This window comes from Tauraco erythrolophus, chromosome 15, assembly GCF_009769465.1.
Source record: "Tauraco erythrolophus isolate bTauEry1 chromosome 15, bTauEry1.pri, whole genome shotgun sequence".
Lineage (NCBI taxonomy): Eukaryota > Metazoa > Chordata > Aves > Musophagiformes > Musophagidae > Tauraco > Tauraco erythrolophus.
Genome location: NC_141479.1, coordinates 3,113,423 through 3,133,647, shown reverse-complemented (window position 1 = coordinate 3,133,647; position 20,225 = coordinate 3,113,423). Strand labels below are relative to the sequence as shown.

The 20,225-nt window shown below is 48.1% G+C and overlaps 1 protein-coding gene across 2 annotated transcripts in view; it reads left to right on the top strand.

Annotated features, from left to right (window-relative positions):
* Nucleotides 1–20,225, top strand: part of NECAB2 (N-terminal EF-hand calcium binding protein 2) — a 76,718-nt gene that overhangs the window by 42,008 nt on the left and 14,485 nt on the right. For both annotated transcript variants that reach the window (XM_086621084.1, XM_086621083.1), the window contains exons 4-5: nucleotides 12,896–12,921; nucleotides 16,418–16,515. In XM_086621084.1, the coding sequence (XP_086477210.1) occupies nucleotides 12,896–12,921; nucleotides 16,418–16,515 (124 nt within the window). The remainder of the gene's footprint in view (nucleotides 1–12,895; nucleotides 12,922–16,417; nucleotides 16,516–20,225) is intronic.

Below are 20,225 nucleotides of genomic sequence, written 5' to 3'. Positions count from 1 at the left end.
CTGCGGGGCAGCAATGGGGGGTGGATGGGAAAATGTGATCACATCCTTTCGGATACTGAACAGTACCCTTCCTGGAAACGTGGAGCCACCTTCCTCCCCCAACCCGTCGGCTGCTCACATACCCCGGGGAACTGCATTGTAAATCAGAGTAATTTGGGGTGGCTTTGGGGCACAGGGAGTGCAAAGGGGTGGGATGAAGTGGGGTACAGCGAGGGCAGCTACTGGCCTGAGTAGCATGTCCAACCCCAGAGCTAGCGCCAGCCACCCCAGAAGCAGGTAATGATGCTGATGAACTTCTCACCTGCTTTCAGCACTGAGTTCAGCTCAAGCATCTCCAGAGCCCTGCGGTGCCAGTGTGGACAGGGTGGGAGCTCTGGGCTGCCCTGCTCTGTTGCAAACATATAAGACTCAGTGCCTGTGGCTCTGAAGCTTAATGCTCCACGATGGTGAGCAGCATCCCAAAAGTGGGAGGAGATGCTGATGAGGTGCTGTGGGTGTAGTTGGGGGTCTGGACCGACACTGTTCCCCGTGAGAGGAGTCGAAAGAAGGCGTCTCGGTAGCAGCTCTGCAACTCTCTGGTACCCTGAGCTCTGAGGACTCCTGGTTTGGTGTAGTATAAGAGCACTGTGGCATTCTGGAGGGGTCAGAGACAAAGGCAAGGGAGCTCAAAATCTGCCCCCAAGCGAACAGCAAGCAGCAAATAGCTCACAAGGAAGCTTGATGTGTGCAAGGCAAAGCTACACCTTGTGCTCCAGCTGATAACCTGGGCAGAAATGGAGCTTTACATCATCACAAGTGAACATGAGGTTCTCAACACCCTCCTTCCAGGACATAACCCTGTGGCAGACGTGGACACCTTTGATACCTTCGATCACGCAGCAGCCTGCCGTCCTTCTGCTCCAGTAATTCTTTTCCTCTGCTGGCAAAGGTCTGTTGTTACCGCTTTGTTACCCACCTGTGGATACCACCAGGCACACCCTCTGAGATGCTCTGCCTTCCCACAACCGGCATTGGGTCTGACTGATGTCCTTCGCCCTGAGGAGGCTCCATCCGATAGAGCCCACTGTGGGCACAGGCACTTCAGCAGCAGTGCTCTGCTGCCCACGCTTTTCTCCAGGCTCCCGCAGCCCAGTCCTCTCAAAGTTGAACAGAAAGTACTTCCATTTCCTGGGCAAGGAACAATGATGATTATGATTGAGTACTTTTTTTCTCCTGTGTTTTCTCCCCCTCCCCAATCTGGGCTATTTGCATTGCAAACCAAATTCAGTGGAGTGCCGGATTCGTCTGGGAGCTGAAGCCCACGCTATGGAGATGGATGTGCACATTGAAACCAACTTAATTTTTGAATACTGAATGTTCTCAATTAGCTCTCTGGGAAACAAACTACGGATGGTATAATCAACTGAGATTTTGATTAACTGATTCAAGAGACAGTTCTCTTCTCTTCTCTTCTGAAAGGGACAAAATGATTGCACAAAAATTATATGTCTGGCTCTGATTTCTGGCTCTCAAGAGTGTGGACATTTGGTGGATTTTGTTCTTTCTGTTTCTGTGGAAGATGTTTTTTGAGTCTTAGCTTATTCTTTGCTGTGCCGACATGTCGCTTATGCTATACTGTGCTCTACTTTTCATTTAAGTGCAGACATTTTTGGTGCCAAAGCTGGGGCTCAGCAGCTGCATGCTGATGGAGCTACAAAACATCTCAGGCTCACCCAAAAAAAAGGGGCCTTAAAAAAAAAAAATCACTCGCTGGGAAGGTCATCAGGAGAAACATGAAGCTGGAAAAACTGCACAGGAACTCCTTTGAACAAACATTTGAGAACATTTTTCTATTTCTAATCCTATTTTCCAGGTGCTTTCCCAGGCAGTCTCTCAGCAGGGTCCCTGGAGGGAGCCTGTGTAGTGCTGGCAGCAAGGCAGATTGGAGCTGGGAGCAGCGGGCTTGTGTTCACTGCGAAGGGCGAGGAATGGGGAGGGTTTATCTGTGCAAATGAAGCAGAGAAGTATCACACTGGAGGGTTTTCTAGTTGGGACTGGGGCTCAGTGGCTTATTTTTGGGACCAGGCTGTTCTGCATCAAAGATTTTCTTTTCTAGGGAATGGAAAGATACTAAAATCTTGCATTAAAACCATCAAAGTGACTAAGATACCAAATTCTAATCAGCTGCTTGTGTTTGAGTCATGCAGGCATTCAAAGAGATCATAGTGATCGGGTTTAAGCTCCGGTCTTACACATTTAACTGTGTGGTTTTTTCAGAATAAGTGTGCACAGGGCACGATGATCAAGCAACCAACATGTCCAGCTGCTGCTTGGCAGGCAGAGCAGCCTCGGAACTCAATTTGGGGAGAGGTTTTCCGGGCCATTTTTCAGTGGCAGGAGAAGAGAATATGTAAGAAACAAAGGTATTGGGAAAACACAGTCAACAGCACTCAGGGATTGCCTCTTGTGTATCATCACGTATCCCAACTATCTTGTATCCCAACCTGCACGTTTGTTGCTCTGATTTCTTCCTCTCCTACATACAACTTTTGTGATGATAAAGATACCTGCAAAATCTAAAAGGAGGAGGAAGCTGATTCAGTTTTAGCTTGTGCTCTCAATATCTTACTATTTGCTTCTGGCAATTAGCACATCATTCAGCTGAGCTCAGAACAATGAGATTTTCCCTGTCTCTTTTGCAGTTCAATGTTACAGAGGTTACAAATAGGATTCAGGTTAGTCCAGACATCCTGGACAATAGAAATAGTCAAAAAGTTAAATGTTCATTCATCAAAAAAGGCCATTTCTGACTGCCTCATACTGTTGGAAGTTTATGCAAAAAAGACTGAAAGACCTTCTCCTCCCAAAAAAAGGAAGGAATATTTCTTTGATGTAATGGTGTGCTCTGAGAATTCATAGAATCATGGAATGGTTTGGGTTGGAAGGGACCTTCAAGACCCTCCCAGCAGCTGAGATACTTGTAGGCTGAAGTTAAACCTGCCTTCTCTTTTCTTTGATGTACATGTGGGCAGAGTGATATTTTCAAGATCCAGGCATCCAGCCTCCCCAGAAAAAAATCTTTAGAGTTTAGACGCAATTTATTAAGGATTTGGCACACACAGACACTTGAAAATGTTTAGTACTGTACTAAATGTCTGCTTTATTTAAGGTGATGACTGTGCTTAGGAACCAACTGTTGGATTAAGCTTAGTAAATCAGTGTGCTGCACTGATATCATTTTCAGGATATCAATTGCACTGTAAACAGGCAGTTTGTTGCGTTGTTGTCTTGTTCAGAGATTTTATGAGCTTTTCAAGAGATTTTCTTTTGCAAGTGCGTTGTTAGAGGTGCTGCCCACCTCTGACAAGGCAAAGAGAAAAGACGTTGGTTATTTTTTGGTGTGTGACATGGTTTTACAAGAGCGATGCGAGAGGAGCGTGCCTTAATCACCCAAAATTTTCTCCTGTGGGCAGAAACAACCTCACTAATTTTTCCTCTTAACGTGCAGATCCTGGGTGGCCCAATCGGACACGGAGGGGGAAAAAGAAAATGGCTCTGTGGGGTGGCCGTGGGGACACAGTAGTGCCTTGGGCTTCTCCTGCACTCCACAGAGTTTGGGGGATTGGATTCATGATCAGCACTTTGTGGGAAATCTTAGAATCATAGAATGGTTTGGGTTGGAAGGGACCTTAAAGATCATCTAGTTCCAACCCCCCTGCCATAGGCAGGGACACCCTCCACTACACCAGGTTGCCCAAAGCCTCATCCAACCTGGCCTTGAACACTTCCAGGGATGGGGCATCCACAGCTTCTCTGGGCAACCTGTTCCAGTGCCTCACCACCCTCAACGTAAAAAATTTCTTCCTTATATCACCTTTTTGCTGCATTTTCAATGTTAATTTATAGAAGCACTAGGGCAGGAGGGGCAGAGCCTCACTGATGCTGAGCCCGGCTCAGTGGCGGTACCCGGACTCCGACTCCGTAGCTGTGCAACAAAGCAAGACAGTCTAGCACCCGCCGACAGCCTGAAATGCCAAACTGCAGTTGGTGATGAATGAACAAACACACGCCTGGTGCTTCGCAGGTGCCAGTTTACTTCCCCTGCCTTTTTTTAAAGTGACATTTATTTCTCTTTTCACTAGCGAGAGCTTGGAGCATGTTTTCCGACAGCATCCCGAACATTTGTTTCATTTTTATCGCATTCAGTCTCTTTTCTTAGTGCCCTTGATGATTAGAGCCGGGCAGTTTGTTCTGTCAAATACTTCACTGCATAGAAAATGTTATTTTGGTTGTCTTGAAACCGCTGATGAAATAAAGCATCTGCTCTGCACCAGGAGTGCTCTGCAGCTTGGGACTATCTGAGGATGTGGGACAGGCAACTGGGGTCTTCACCAGGCTGTTTCTGACCCGTACCTGCAACTGGAGGCAGGAAACCAGGTGGCACAGTGGCTTACACAGGGCAGGATGGCCATTGCATAGGGCCCAGTGCTTCAGAAACATCTGTGAGCACAAAATAAATCGGCGTGCCAAGGGAGCGAGGAGCTGAACCGGCCTGGAAATGCGGCAGCAGACGGGAGTCTTTAAAAATGAGAAACTTAGCAAATAACATGTTCTGTTGTCGGGGGTTTTATCTTTATGGTGGGTATCGATTCCCAGAAAGGGACCAGAAGCCCTGAGAGCTGTGCTGCTGAATGAGCGCGTTACCAGTGAGGGGTGTCTGGCCCTCCCCTCCCGGTAAAGCGCCCGCGTGGGTTTGATCAGCGGCACCGGCACAAGCAGGAGCGCTGCCGTTAGCAGGCGCCGTCGCCGAACCGAGCCCCAGCATGCACGGATGGGCCCTCGTGCCCCGTGCACTGCCCTCGCCCACCGCTGCGGGGAGGGGAACGGGGCCTGTGGGGGATGGCAGGGTCACTCGTGGGACCCTCCGAGAAAGTGCGAGCCATCATTGCAGAATCCATGCCAAAAGCCTTTCCGCAAGGATGAGTGTGAAACCGCGGCTGAGGTAAGGGGCTCTGCCAGGAGAGGTGCGGATGGACCCGTAGGAGAAGACTAGGAGCCGAGATGGGGTCTCGGGGGGACAGAGATCTCTTCAGCTGCTGCATCCGTACCTCGGCTTTGATGGTTTTGGACTTCAGAGATTCTGTTTAGCAAGCTTACTAGCCTCTTCACATCGTTTTTATGAGGTTTATTACTGCTACAATAAAAATGACATTGTGGGTCATTGGCTAGAGAAGACATCTTCCCGTCACATCCCTAATTGCCGCTCACACCGAGTGCTCTGGCAACCGCCTTTCTGCCCCACACCACCAGGCAGGACATCTGCACTGGGGTATTACAGCCTTTTCAGAGCAGATCCAGGCTTCTTTTGACCTGTTGCTCCCCAAACTGTGCCGCCCACCCAGGGAGGTTCAGCATCACAACAAATTGATTTGAAGTCAGTATTTAGCTCTAATCATCCTTTTTTTTTTCCTTTTCCTTTGCAATCAGAGCTGGAATAGCCCTCCTAACGCAGGGACCTTACTGCGGAGGTATGAAAGCTGCTCCAAGCTGAACTCAGCATCTTCTGGCGTGGTGGGAAGGTTGCCAGTGAGCAGGTCTGCTTGTAAACCCCACACTTAGGGCTGCCTGGTGGCCGTAAGGCCATGTGGCACTTTACTGAGGGTGTCACTGTCCCTGGAGAGCCACCAGCCACGCTCATGGGTCTGCCCAGGGGCTTCCACGTCAGGGTGGAGGAGGGGAAGGACATGAAGGTCTTCTCTTGATCTTCCCCACCATGCTAGAAGGTCACTGAAAAGAGACTCTTTGGTGATGCTGAAACCGTGGATGTGGATCTCTGAGATACTTTCTGTCTGGTTTGGGCAGTGAGAGCCCAAAACGGTGCTCAGCAGGGAACCAGGACCCGGTGGTTTCTGGCTGCGTTTCTGCAGGCAGCGCAGGTCCCTCCTTGGCCTCCCTGTGTGACACTGCGGCACGTTCACAGGGACTTCTTGGGTAGCGAGGGAACATCCTTGAAGCAGGAGGAGTAAAGAGGTGTGTTTTATCCCAAGCCTGCTGGATTTACCACGCTCGTTTGTATCGAAGGTCAGCTCAGTTGACCTTGAAAATCAGCGTTTTCCAGATTACTGGCATGTAAGGAGGATTCTGCTGCCGCAGTGCTCCGGAGCAAAGCACATGGTGCGGAGCACACCACTGCGGATGCTGGCGCTTCCGATGAACGCAGGCTTAGGGTTTGAAAGCTGGATCCAGGCAGTGGCTCTGTTAATGGGAATACAGATGGCTTGCCAAGGCGAGGAGCCACAGAGAAAGCTGTGTGAAAATAATAATATTAAAATATTAATATTCAGTGAATCTGTTATAAGCCCCAATCATGCACCACAGGTGATGAGGCTCTTTGTAAGACAAAATCTATACGTGAAAACCTCATGCAAAATCCTCCTTTTGCTCCTTTCCGTGTCAGGGCAGTTCAGCCCCTCCTTACTGTGCTCCCCGAGCGCTCGGTGATGGAGCACGTGTCAAGGGAAGAATAAAGTTATTGGTTTTGCTTTGGAGAAGGCAGCTTTTCTCTCCCTTTCGGGAGCACCCATGGGAGCTGTTGCCCGTAGGTGTTTTAATGTAAATCGTAGTGCTCCAGTGCTGGAGATGTCCCAGTTATGCGGTGATCCAAATGGACTCTGCAAAACTGCACCTGTTTTCCATAACATGGATTTTGGGGGAAACCTCTGTCTGAATGGTGAACTCTGTATGGACTCTTCTCCATCCATCCCGGGAATTTAAAGAGGTGGTACTCCCTGCCCGCCTGGAAAAAGCAGAGCTGAATGAAAAATACCTGCTGGGTTATTCCAGCCTCGCTGCTCGCTCTGGTTTTGGGTGGTAGTGAATCATGTGCAGGACACACGTGCCTGCGCCGGTGTGCGCATTTTGAAATTATTCCTGCTGTAGCACACCATGAAATACGTTTCGAATTTATTTCATGCAGGAAGCAGGGACATTTGGCAGGAGATAAAGAGCATCATTTAAAGTAAAAGCCAGGTGGGCAGCAGAGCCCTGCCTGCCAGCTTGCCATGGCTGAAATTAAAGCCAAAACTGCCATATGTTATGAATATTTGTCTGCCTGTGTCATTTGAAGCAGCAGCTGTTTGGATGCACTTCTGGCTGTGGACAGCCTTGGCATATGGTTTATGCTGTTTCTTTGCATGTGGCACCTTGATTTTGGAAGTCCTTTTTTTACTTCATACTGTAAGAATGGGGCTTTTTAAAGCGAATGGGCAGGTGAAAGAGGTACTTGGGTAGGTCTCGGGAAGGATTTAGCAGGGTTCTCCAGAAAAGATCAATGGTGGGCTTAGAAAGTTGCTTAATTCTTTAGAATTAAAGTTATCTGGCTGCTGGCTGGTATCCAGTATTTGGTATTTCTCTTGCTCTGCCTGGAATAATTTCTCTCGCTCTGGGGTTTGTGTAGAAATGTTTGAGTTCAGAAACTAATGATCAAGAGTGACCATCTGTGACCTCTTAGTAGGCATCTGGATGTACATTTTCCACTTCTGAGCTGTCGAGATAACACAGCGCTGTTGCTGCTGGGACTAGGAGGCATATCATCGGATGTAATAATACTTTCCAGCTGCACATGTTGTTTTTTTAGTCTTTCCTAAATGAAAATGAGTTTTGCAGGTGGCTAACGCTAGAGGATAATTTGTTTCCATGCTCGTTTGAAGCCTTGTAGCAAACTCGAAGCTGTGAATTGAAGACGGAAATAAAAGTAGAACGTGATTTCAGAAAAAAACTCCATTTTCCGTGCTGGTGAAGCAACTAAGCCGTGTGGCTGCCGGTACAAACCTTTCATCTGCCCAAGTAAAAGGGTTATTATCTTCAGCTGAATCCGATCAGGTGTTGAGTGGCATTTGAGCAGCACATCCAGGCAGATATTTGCATGAGAAATACGCTGTGAAGATGAGGCTTTGATGCCTTTGCGACTTCTGAATTCCTATTATGTTTTTGATTATGCTGCCCATTGGGAGAGCCTGGAACATCTTCCCGAAGAAGGGAGTGTCGTGCTTCGCTCCTCCACCTTATCTTTTCCGTTCTGAGACAACTTTCCTGCTCCTCTCTGTGATTGAAGCGAAGCCTGGAGAAAGGTGTTGAGGACAGCAAGTCGGAGGCCATTGGCCTTGCCTTATAGGGAGACAGGGCGGTGTTGGAAAAGGGAGGGAAAGATGCTGGATGGTAGGCTCATGGCTGTTTTGGTTGCAAGAGACCTTTGCAGGGCTCTAGCCCCTAGTAGTGGGACCATCACCAGCACTGGACCAGGACAACCCTGGCTTTGTCATGCTGAGTCCTGAAGACCTCCCAGGCTCTCTGGGTAAGCTGCAGTGGGCTTCCTTCTTAAGAGCTAAAGCAAATAATCATGGTGGGAAATTTCCAGAAACACCTTTTTTTAAAAAATTTTTTTCCTGCTGGAAATTGCTCATTGCTCTGACAAAGTGTTGAGTCAATCAATGTAGCCAGAGCTTCTGACCTGAGACCCCAAGGTTGTGTGGGAGACCAGCACCCACCCAAAGATCTGCTGGGCTTCCAGATTTGAGCTTGTAATCCCTGGGCTGTTGGACACCTGTCTACTATGTGCCCGCTGTCTGCTGTTGCCACCCCACCTTCTCCTGGGAGAAACTCTCAAAAATGGCAACTTGTTTCAAGAAAGGCAGGTAGGGGAGAAAAAAAAACTTGAAACTGCTTTGAGCTGATGGAAAAGCAGCAGAAAGTCAGTACAGGGACAACTCGTATAAAAGCCCATCGTCTGGAAAATCTGCAATCAGGGACGCGGCGAGGCAAAGAGATGACTTCCCAGGGATCCTCATTAGCTCAGGCGCTCATCAAACCATATTTTAACGTTGGGTGAGGTTTTGGGGGGAGAGATGTATTTCTCTCCGGAGTACATGGGAGGGACAGCGACGACTCTGGGCCACCGCCTCCTCTTGCTGCTCGTGCGGCAGCAACGACTCTCTGGGCAAACTCACTTAATTAAGCCCGCTGCTCTCGCAGCATGGTTGTTGCTCTTTAAACTCCCACGTAGGAGGGGGAGACTATCACACTTTGAGGACTTTGCTTTTTCTTTGAAATAGTTGGATGTAAACCAGCAGGGAAAACTATTTCTCTCCTGCCAACATGTTTATCTGGTCAAATTATCAGCGTGTATCTAAATGGTGGTGGGTGCTGAGCAATAAACAGTCCTCTTTTGTGGCCAAATTAGTTTATGGCTTGGACTCTGATTTTTCAGAAGATGCTCTAGGTTGAAAGCTGAGCTCTCGTACTTGGCTCCTGTTGCTGTTGGAGAAGTTAGGTCCCAAGTGGCAAACGGACGATCTCCAAAGTATATCTTTGGCTTGGAAAGTGATCTCAAAGGATGCGCATCCCCAGCAAGACTGGGAATGCAAAGCTGTGCTGCTCCACATTACAGCTTCGTTGGGTTGGAAAAACAGAGAAAAAGCCCTGAAACCAAGAAGACTTAGATTTGCTTGAGGTTTTTTTCTACTTTGAAGGAAAGACTTTTGTTTTGGAAAGAGATCAGATAGATGCGGCCTCTACTATGCAGTAAAAAATGTGTAACACAAAAGTCTTTAATGATTTCTTCATTTAAAGTTCCACTTGAACATTATTATAATCTGCTTAGTTGGTTGGGTTATGGCTTCAATAATTTCTTTAATTAGTCATACTATTAATGTAAGAATGCTTAAAATCAAAAGCTAATTCACAGCCAAGTGTTCTGGTAGCTGAAAGATTTTTTTTTTCCCTGAAAAAAGTGAGAATAATTTGTTGCGATTTTTCTTTTCAGTTTATTGTGGCTTACAGGAATATTGAATATTTGACAGTTGAAAAAAAAATGGTAACTAATGCTCATCTAAATGTTTTCATTTCAAAAGGCTTCTTGATACATGACCACTCCAAAAACTTCCTCTGAAGGGCAGCGCTGGGATGAAGGGCTAGGGATGGTGAAGGTATTTGTGGGGAGCCACCACCTCCCATTTCACAAGACTTGAAACCCAGATCCTGAATATTTGCATCATCAAAAGTCCTACTGGCATAACCCACGGGGTGGTTAGTTCCTAAAACGTTAAACTACCAGAGCAGCTTGTAAATTGTTTTGTAGCTGGGTATTGCACATCCCTTGGGTTGCGTGTTCAGCTGTGCAGTGCTCATGGTGGGCAACCAAACACCCCCCATAACACCGATTGGGACGTGGCTGCGTGTCAGCGATGTTCCCAACGGACACGCTCCTGTGGGTTGGAAACATCCCAGGAAATGCCGTGGATCACGCACAAGCACCTGTTGATTTCTCCTTATAAATGTTCATCTGAACTTTGTCATATTTTTTATTGAGCTGGTTTATGACTTCAGTAATTTCTTTAATTGGGCTTATTCTCAAAGCAAGATGGCTTAAAATTAAAAGCAGCTTCTCAGCCAAGTTAACGTTCAAGCACAATTAAGTTAAATAATATGATAGCAGGATGCGAGGAAATAAAAGACCGTTTTTGGCAGCAGCAGATGAATTATTACAATGCAAAACCTCATGGAATACAATAATAGATTTTTTTTTCTCAGTAATGTGCCATAACTGCAAACCCATAACCACTTCAGTAGATGTTTATAAACACTGGATTCTGAAAAACGTTATTTAAGCACTTTGTGGGTGACACTGATGTAAAAACTACTCCTGTGCATGTGCCTGAGGTGTTGGTTGACTTCTGGGGCTCCGTGCTGGGGTTTAGTAACCAGCTCTGAGAGCTTTGATGAAAGGCCAGTTGTGGTCCTTGGGTGGGCATGGGGCTGTGCCGGTGTTGGAGATGCATCTTCTTGGTTTCTTCCCCCACCTGAATTTTCTCTGGCTGTGAATTGCTGCGGCTTCGAGTTGGCTATCCCATGCTGCCAAAGCACTGTGGACTATTAGGTCCGGAGTTGGCTCTTTTCTGCCAACATTCAGTGGATTTGGGCACGAGAACATCAAGTCAGGGAAATTGAGCTCGCAGCATCCCTGGGGGGTTTTGTAGGATTTCATGAAGTAATTCCAGGGTTTAAGAAAGATGATAAATCTCTGAGGGAATGAAGACAAAGTAGCATTAAAGCTCGTTTTGCAGAGAGACACACATGCTTCCAGCACCTCTGGCTGAAGCTCACGCCAGCACATATCCTGCACCACGGAGTGGTCTGAGCTGAGAGGTGACTTTTTTTAATACCATGACAGACATCAGTTACCCCAAAGGGTGTGTGATTCAGTACCACGTGCTTTTGTAACGTGGGACAGGTCGGGTGGCACCTCTCCGGCAGCTGGCACCTCAGGGGATCGAGATGCTCGTGTTCACCTCCAGCACCCAGCAGGTCCCACAGCTCAGGAGTGGCACTGAAGGGGTCCCCAGTGCTGTCAGGTGGGGCACTGTTTTTGGGGACAACCTGGGCACGGATGGGACTGTGAATTTGCAGAATATCCTCCCCAGATATCACCAGCGTGCACGTGCGTTTCTGGTTCGCCGTAGCGCAGCCAGCTAACGCACCTGGGGGATGAGATGCATCTAGTGAGAGGCTGGCAGGGTGCCCCAGCTGAAGCAACTCACATCTTCTCAGGCAGAGCCAGAAGAGAAAGAAAAATCTCCTAAATCAGTCTCTCCGCTATAGCAGAAAACACTTTACAACGCAGTTTGAGTGGGAAATGCAGCCCGTGCCCCATCCCGCTGCCCCACTCTGCTCCCACGAGGCAAAACCACAGAAGATTTCAGCAGAGGTGAGATTTTCCTGGGTGCTTCGGCTCGTTGCAAAGGAACCGAGCTCTATGTCATGAATCCTCCACAGCAGGGTTCAGTGTGGCCTTGGTAGGGAAGAGCAATCCCAAATGAACGCTTTCCCACTGTCCCTCATCCCTTTGGAAGGACATTTCATTCCAAAGGAGGGCCAGCAGAGAGGGAAGGCTTCAGGTCATGGGGACAGGACAGAGCCTGGGTGCTGCGATCTGGGGGCAGAACTGTCGGCCAGGGCACGGGCAAGCGGTCAGGAGGATTTTGGGATTCGGAGCAGGGCTGTGGGACGCTGCTGCTGCTGAAAGCGGTGTTGAAAACATCCCTTTCCCTTAATCCACTTCTGTTGACAGGTCAGACAGAGCAGGGATGAGTTTAGTTAAAGAAATAGCTTTCCAGGACATAAAAGGATTGATAAAACATGCTTCTATTAAGAGATCATTGCAGTGCTCGAACGGCACTAGAAATTGTGTGGGAATCTGAGGCACAAAGATCAGCGACCATCTTTATTTCCCGAGCAGGCAGACGGGCCAGATGTCGTTCCGCAAACTAAATGTTCGCGTGCTGAGAAGGAATTGTGCAATTTTGTCTGGAGGGAGTCCCGGGTGGGAACCGCGCACAGCCCCGTGGACGCTTAGCGGGGCAGAACTGGGAGAGTTGATCCATCTAGAAAAGTAAATTGGGCAAATTTTTATTCTGAGCGAATGGGAACAAACAGATTCCTGTGCCACACTGGGTGCCTCAGTGGGGTGGGTATTTGGGCAGAAGGCAGAGGAGTTGCTGAGCTGGGTGGGTACAGAGTCCCCCGTGGGCACAGGTCCACCCTTGGCAGGGGGGGATGCCCGAGTTCCCTCTTCCCCCTCATAATATCCAAATAAAATGTGTGAATCCGTCCCACCGACGCGGATGCTGAAAACACAAAGGTGTGTGGATGCCCTGAGCAGCACCACCTGTTGCCTTCTCCTTCGGCTGTCCCCACCAATGCCTGGGGGATGCTGAGGGGTGGGGGACATTGCAGGTGGGCATCTGGGCTTAAGCCTAAAGAAATCCTGACTGTCTCCTTCACCTATCCTTTACATTAAAATGTTTTCTCTCTCTTTTTCCCCCCTTGCTTCCTCCCCTGTCTCATCCTCTCCCTCCTCCAGCAACGTGGACACCAAGGAGCTGTGCGGTGAGTGCGGTCCCTCTCTTGGGACAAAAGCGATCGTTACGTGCGCGGGTGCTTCCGAAGGACGCGTGAAGCCCGTGACAGAGCTGGCGGTGCCGTGGCAGCTGCGGAGCTGGGGGGGGTCTCAGCACTTCTGCTGCTTTGCCCCTTATTCCGCAGGAAAATTGGCGAAACTTTTCTTCATTTTCTTGCGACACCAACAGGGTCAGAGCTGAGCGGAGCACCCGGCTCTTGTTCAATAACAAGACGGAGTTTAATTTCTGGCAATGTCACGGCTTCCAGCTCCACTCTGAAGTTCAATAAAGCAGTATTGCTCTGCAATAGCCATAACGTGTTTCTCCTTCGGCAAACCTCCGTGTTTCCCTGCGGGCTGCCCAAGGAGCACACCACTTCTGCTGCACCTCCCACCGCTCCTGCGAATTAAAGGCTGAAAAGAAGATCTCTGATAATGGTTTGTCCCACATCTCGACCAGACGGGGAATATTTCCTGCTGGGATTTCTGAAGGGCTTCGCCTCCACGGGAGGTGGCTCGTGCAGAGGGCTCCTGCTGCTCACATGGGTGTATTTTTCCATGGACACTTGGTATTGGGAAAAATTTCCTGTGCCCCAGCTTTTTGAGAGGAAATGGGAGACAGAGGTGTGTGACCATGCAGAGGGCTCATCCATCTCTTCTCCTCCTCTCCTGTGCCAGGATGCAGAAGAACATATGAAGCCACCTCGACCGGTCCTCACCATTTACCTGCATCACTTTGCCACTAATTACAGGTCTGGGTGAGAACAGGTTTGCAGCCAGAAGGGCTCTTGCTGAGACACGTGTGCCAGCATTGGGTGGATATTTGTTATCCCCAACATTTTGAAGTCCACTGCAGCCTGCAGGTCTGCCTGCGCCAGGACGTCCCCGCAGCTCTCTGTCCTCCTGGTGCGCTTGGCCCTTGCCGACACCCTGCCTGTCCCCCCGCAGCACCCCGCAGGGTTTGGAGTGTTCGAGCCCGCCACAAAGGCAGTGGTCTTACAGCTGGTTGTCCACACTCGTTGTCCTGTCGGTACACAAGAAACAAAGCCTTCCGTAAAATCCTCTCAGTTTGCTGATGATATGATGGGCTCGTTCCTGTCACTCCTTGCATTAGGTCTCCTTGCCAGCTAATCCCAGAAACGAAAACCCCATGGCTTGTACCATCGACTTTGCCAGGATATAAGGGATAGTAATGACATTGCTTGACCCCACCCTGCTTCCTCCATCGGTCCGATAAAATCGGAAAATTACACAATGTCACCCAGTGTGATCCCACCTCACTGCCTCTCCCAGGGATGAAGCTGCCAGGAGAGGTGGGAGATAAACCCATCGCCTCCTGCCAGAAGCTGGATGAAGGATTGATCCTGCCTAGATCCGTTATCTGATGAGAACCTGCAATTTCTGATTTGCTTGCTGCTCTTCTGAGTATTAGTTGAAATATAAAACTTCATCTTGGCAAAATGGAAGCTGTGGTCTCTCTCTTGAAATGGATTGTATGTTGTAGGACATTGAGAGCATCTTAAAAGGGATTTCTTGATCCTTGCAGCTTATACAAGAAATTTGATATGGCTTAATCCATATAAGGTAGCATCTTATAAAGTTCTGGGTTTTTTTCCTGCCAATTAATGTAACAATTACCAGCACTTAGACTGACTTAAGCATGATCATGTGGCTCCTTACCCCCAGAGGAGCTCGCAGTCATAGCTGGGAGCACTTAATAAGCCCAGAAGATACACGTACAGCTACCAAATTGTACCCACCACCCTTTGGTTTAAATGAAACACAGACACTGCATGCAGTGGTACAAGCTGTCCAGTGAACTGAGATGTACTCTGCAAACAGGAGATGCACACTGATCCATTGCAAACTGCTGAGGTGGTGGGTGACAGCTTTGCTGGGGATAGATAGGTGGGGGGCACCCACCTCCTCTGCACCAGCCCCAGCTTGCAGTGGTGCTCATCTCCTGAGCATCGGTCCCATTGCTCTCCACAGATGTGTAGGAGCCACAAGCAAGAACCATGTAGGACAGGAAGAGCTGATCTCAGATAACAATAAGGCTAAAACAGTAGAACTGAATACTTGGGTTCAGAAGTCAATGCTGTTCTCCTCCCAGGGGCTCCTTGGCCGATCTCAAGGGCTGTGCTCTGCCCATGGCAGCTCATTTCTCCTGAAATGTGTGGGTCCAGCTTTTCATTTCAAGACTTCCAAAAACGTTTTTCCTTTACCTTTAAGATTTACTCAGTTTTTCTTTCCCAAATAAAGTAATATTAAGAAGAATAACACAAATAAACATGCCGCAGTGAGAATAAGCTGTTTGGCTTATCATGGAACAGCAAACAGCTGCTGTCAATCACGCTGTGACATTCCAGTTTCTGCCAAAATCTTCTTCCCCTTGGATATGTTCTCAGGCTGTGAATAGCTATAGGCACTTCTAATTCAGCCAAGAGAACCTAATTAGTGGGATTGTTTCCTGGAGTTTATGTCTTATTGCATTCCGCAGAGACGTCACCTCGATGTGAAGCTTTGTGTCTTAGCGCTAAGGAACGGTGCTGGTGGCTTTTAGGGAACAGATTTTAGCTGTAGTTTGTGCCAATCACCCAGAAACCAGTTAACTCCACATCTACGTTGCCAGCTCACAGCGTGCCTCGCCGTCACGCTTCGCTTCTCTCTGTTTCCCTTGTGAATGGCGAATTTCAGGACTATGGAGCTCATGCACGAAGCTCAAATGGACTCCAATGTGTCATGGAGCCATCGGCCACCTGGGGCCACACCAATTGTGGCTGTATTTTGCATCAATGAAGAGTGACTGAGATGGCCTCTGCCCACTGTTGGAGCTGCGGCGCAGGTTGGCGCGGACCACCCTTCCCACAGGATGGATGAGGGTGGAATGGAGAAAGTATGGACTCCTTCTCCATGGAGAACAAATGCTTTTGGTCCCAGCTTGTTGTCTTCCTTTCAAGGCATATTTTGCTTTCAGAAGCCTGTGTGACCTGTAGTTGTGGGCCGAGGTGTAAATGGCATGGGAACATAGGGAAAGATGTAAGGTCAGACTCAGCTCATATAAATTGGGGTGAACCTGACAGGTATTTGGATGCTTTGAGTGGCAAAGATTGTCACAGGAATGGATAGGGGGTTTCTTTTGAGACTTCTCCCTCCATGTTGGCCATAGGAGGGCAAAAGCTAAGATATGGTCGAATGCGGAAATGGCCATGGAAATAAAGCACCTGCTAAGTTGTTTTCCGTGGGAGCTACTGCACCTTACAACTCTTTTTTACCACGATCCCAAACTTCATGCGAATTGCACCACTTCCCATCCCTCCAGGATAAGGTATGACTTTGACTCAGGATATAGAATACAAGAAATATACCTGAAACCACCGTTTCAGATTTTTCTTTCCATCAATAAATAGACATTACTGTGTCACGTAGCCTTGAAGCGTTAAGTTACCTCAACTGTTCCCGTCATGTTCCCTTTGTTTTTTCCAGACTATTTTGCTGACCATATGGGAGACTATGAAGATGTTTTGGCCTCGCTGGAGATGCTGAACCTCTCCATCCTGAAGGCGATGGACTACACCAAACGGGTGAGTCCTCCTCACTGCACCTTCTGCTCCACGGGCTCAGAGCAAACGGTGCAAATGTTACATTAACAGAGCATCTAAATCCCAAAGTCTTCATCCTGTTCAGCAGTGTGTCCTCTCATGCCGTTGCATTTGTGCGTTAAGTGGATCATCGCAGCAACATGATGACAGTGGATTTTTATTGTGTTAACAGCAGATGAATCTTGAAAATCTTGGTCAGATTGTGAACCAAGGTGCCAATGTCATGTGCAGTAGATGGTGGCGTAGAGGCTCTGTGGCAGAGCACCGTACCTTCTCAGCACCCTTCCTAGGTCTGACAGGTGGTCTTGTCTGTGCCATGGCTTGTGCTCTGCCTTGCCTGAAGCTTGAAGGTGCTCCAGTTGTCTTCAGACAACACAGCCCATGGGTCCCTTGGGTGGGATTTTGAATGCGTGGGTTCTTGTTAGTGCCGTTGGGAGCGCCTTTGGAAACATCATGTTACAAAGCTGCTGTTAAATACAGCTTGCGTGGCTGAGAGGTGCACGGCTCCTTTGGTGTCTTACCAGGAGTAGAGAAAAGTTTATGGAGCCCTGATTCCTTTGAAACCATTTTCCTGTCCTCTCCATACCACTTAATAAACTAAGTGGGCTCTATTGGTGATATTTATTACCTCAGGATAGTCAATCCTCCTCCCATTTCTACCTTCAACCGGATCTGCATCATTCTTTTGTGCCGTGACATATAAAAGTAGCCTTCGCCTTCACTGGTGGGCATCACCACGGTGCGCTGAGGACTGGGCCAAGGAGGGAGGTTTTGATTTTCCCAAGCACCTGTAAGGGCTTTCCGATTCCACTCCAGTCCTCCGAGTAATCCAGATGGCAATCTCCCTTCCATTTATCTTTGATGCTAAAGGAGAAACTCAAATTACTGCACATTAAAGATGTCGTAATGATAAAAAGTTTCAGGAGTTAGAATGGGAAACAGCAAATTTCTCTCCCTTCTGGTTGCTGAGTAAAGATCCTGATTTCTTGGCTTTATCCAAATCAAGGAGGGCAGCACAGAAAGTGTAGCCACACATTTCACGTGTTGATGTCTTGCCATAACAAACCGAAGGCAAAAGTTTCTGGCTGAGCACGGGTCTGTCTGAAGTGTTTATGAATTTTTTATCAACATATTATGAGGGGGTGAAAAAAATCGGGACAACAGTAATAGTTCGTTTTTTCTAATTAAGTTGCTAAGTCTGTTCGTGCCTCATTTATATGCATTATTAGCAAATTTTCTGGCAGCCAGATTTGCCAACTATGTGTTTTAAATACATATTAACATGCTAATAGATATCTCAGTAATTCACTCCAACTTGCTGTTCGTGATGGCTTCCCCCATTGCTTTTCGAATGTGAGGTTAATATATATGACTTAATTCCTCCCAGTATTTTGCAAGAGGAGGGTGGCTTATTCCCTGTTTATGAATTAGGCATCTGCTCGTGTGGGTATTACCTTGCCTAAGAAATCAGCAGAGCAGGAGGATTATACATAATCCCAATCCATTGCCTTCTTAAGAAGAGCATCTTTCTCACTGACTCAGCAACTTGTGGCAGGATTCATCCGAACCTGAGCTCATCATTCCCATCATGTTCTTGTGGTGGGATCCGGGGAGATTCATAGCACTGAAGGCCCTGTGAGGCTGAAGGCTCACAGCATTCTTCATCTCAAATGCAGACTTCTCCTTTCCAGATGGCTAAAGCCAGGCAAGGGGGCTGCTCTCAGCATCCCCTCCTCATTCGCACTTTATCAGCCCGTGGGTGTGCTGCTCGACACCGCCTGGCAGACTTTGGGCAAGTGAGGAGCCAGAGCAAGGCTCCTTCAGAGAGAGGAGCTGGCGAAGAAGTAGTTCATGGAGAACATGGACTCCCTGCTGTGCTTCTGTGAACAAAGTGGGACAAACCTCATCAACGAACTATTCAAACACAGGCGCTTTGTTCCAGGGAAGACCTGAAGGGGGAAAAACCAAACCAAACCAAACCAAACCAAACCAAACAATCAAACAAACAAACAAAAGAACAACTAGAAAATAATCTGTTGTAGGTGGTAGAGAAACTCAACTCCAGTGTTCAGATAGGACAGACTTTCAGGCAGCAGCAGAAGCTTTTCCTGAGTGCAAATCATTAAGGGCTTTTTTTTTTGAGATGTGAGATTTTTTCACTATGTTTTCCCTAAAAAAAAAAAAAAAAACCACAACAAAAAAAAGTATTTGTTTACTGGTCTTTGTGGTTTTAGTGTCAGGATTGCCAAAACAGTATCAGAAGGCAGCTTCTTAGGATCTGGACTGATAAAACAACCTGGCTGAGGTCTTCTCAAGAGGTTCCATCCCCTGCGTGTTGCCATAGCCCAGCCTGGGGGGTGTTTTATTTCCTCCGGGCTGGGCTCTCACCTACGGTGTGAGGCTGCAGCCCCAGGGAGAAGCCTCTCCATCCCAGGATTGCCGAAGCCGATGGGAGCCGGTGGCCCCCCATACAGATCTCCTCCTGCTCCATCTCCACACGTACTGCAGTAACCAAGGGCCCCATGCTGGTGTCAGGATGTTTAGGAGATAGGTACATATAACTATATTTTTAGAAACACTGGATCAGGGAAAAGACTACCAAAGCAGCAGGTTTTGGTAGGAGCTGTGTGTAGTTTTCTGTCCCCCAATGCTTGAGCCTGCAACCATCTCTGCAGCTTTTCTCCAGGGCCAGATCCTGCTGAGCACCCTGACTTGTGAGCCACTGTGAGATGTTCCTGCTTCTCTCTGTTAAAAGAAGTATTTCATCAGCCGGAGAAAGCTATTGATCATTTGAGAATGTTCCTTATTCCCTCCCTCTCCCCCCATTAAAACAAAAACATTGGGTGCAGCTGATAAACGAAGCCTCACCTTCCTCTGCATTGGTTTCTGCCAAGAGGTGCCTGCTGCTGAGGGGCTGGAGAGCCGTGGTCCGTAATTGCTGTTTAGATTTCTCACCTTAAAAGACAACTGATTATTTCTTGCTCATAAAAAGAGAAAGCAGCAATTATCTCGTGCTGGAGGAGCTCATAAAGTATCAGCAGTAATTAGATTCGATAGTGGAAGTTCTCATCCAGCAAAACAAAATCTGTCATTGTAATTATTTTCCAATCTGGTGATGTCCGTGCCGTGTCGAAATGACTGCCGATGACAATGGGAAATGCGAAAGTAAACTGGAGAGAAAGGAAATGAACTTTCAGGGTCTAAAAAAAGCCGACGGCAGGAGATGTTCTTTTATAATTCTTATTTACTGTTTCATAGTGCAGTCAGCAAATACCAAAACCAATGTGACCGGGAAGGTCACCCTTAGTGTGGCTGGTGTCAGGGCGTGTGTGGATACAGAGGGAGCTGGGACACCGGAACCAGGCAGATGCTGTCATTTGTGTTCGGTTCCTGACACCCTCACCGTGGGATGGTGCCCACCCGCTGCCTCCACCATCGCTGCCAGGCTCGAGGGGTGCCTGGGATGAGGGAGGAGGGGGACAGTGCCCAGGGAGCTGGAGGGACAGCGCTGAGGTGGTGGTCACCACTGAACAACACTCTCACCCAGACACTCTGGGAAATGTGCTTTAGCTTGGTAAAAAAAAGATATTGTGGTTTTGAACCCAAGAGGCTCAATTAGCCCCGTTCCTGCCGGGTGGAGCGTCCAGCACCTGCTGCACTGGGGTTGCTCCTGCTCCCCGCTTTTACCAACC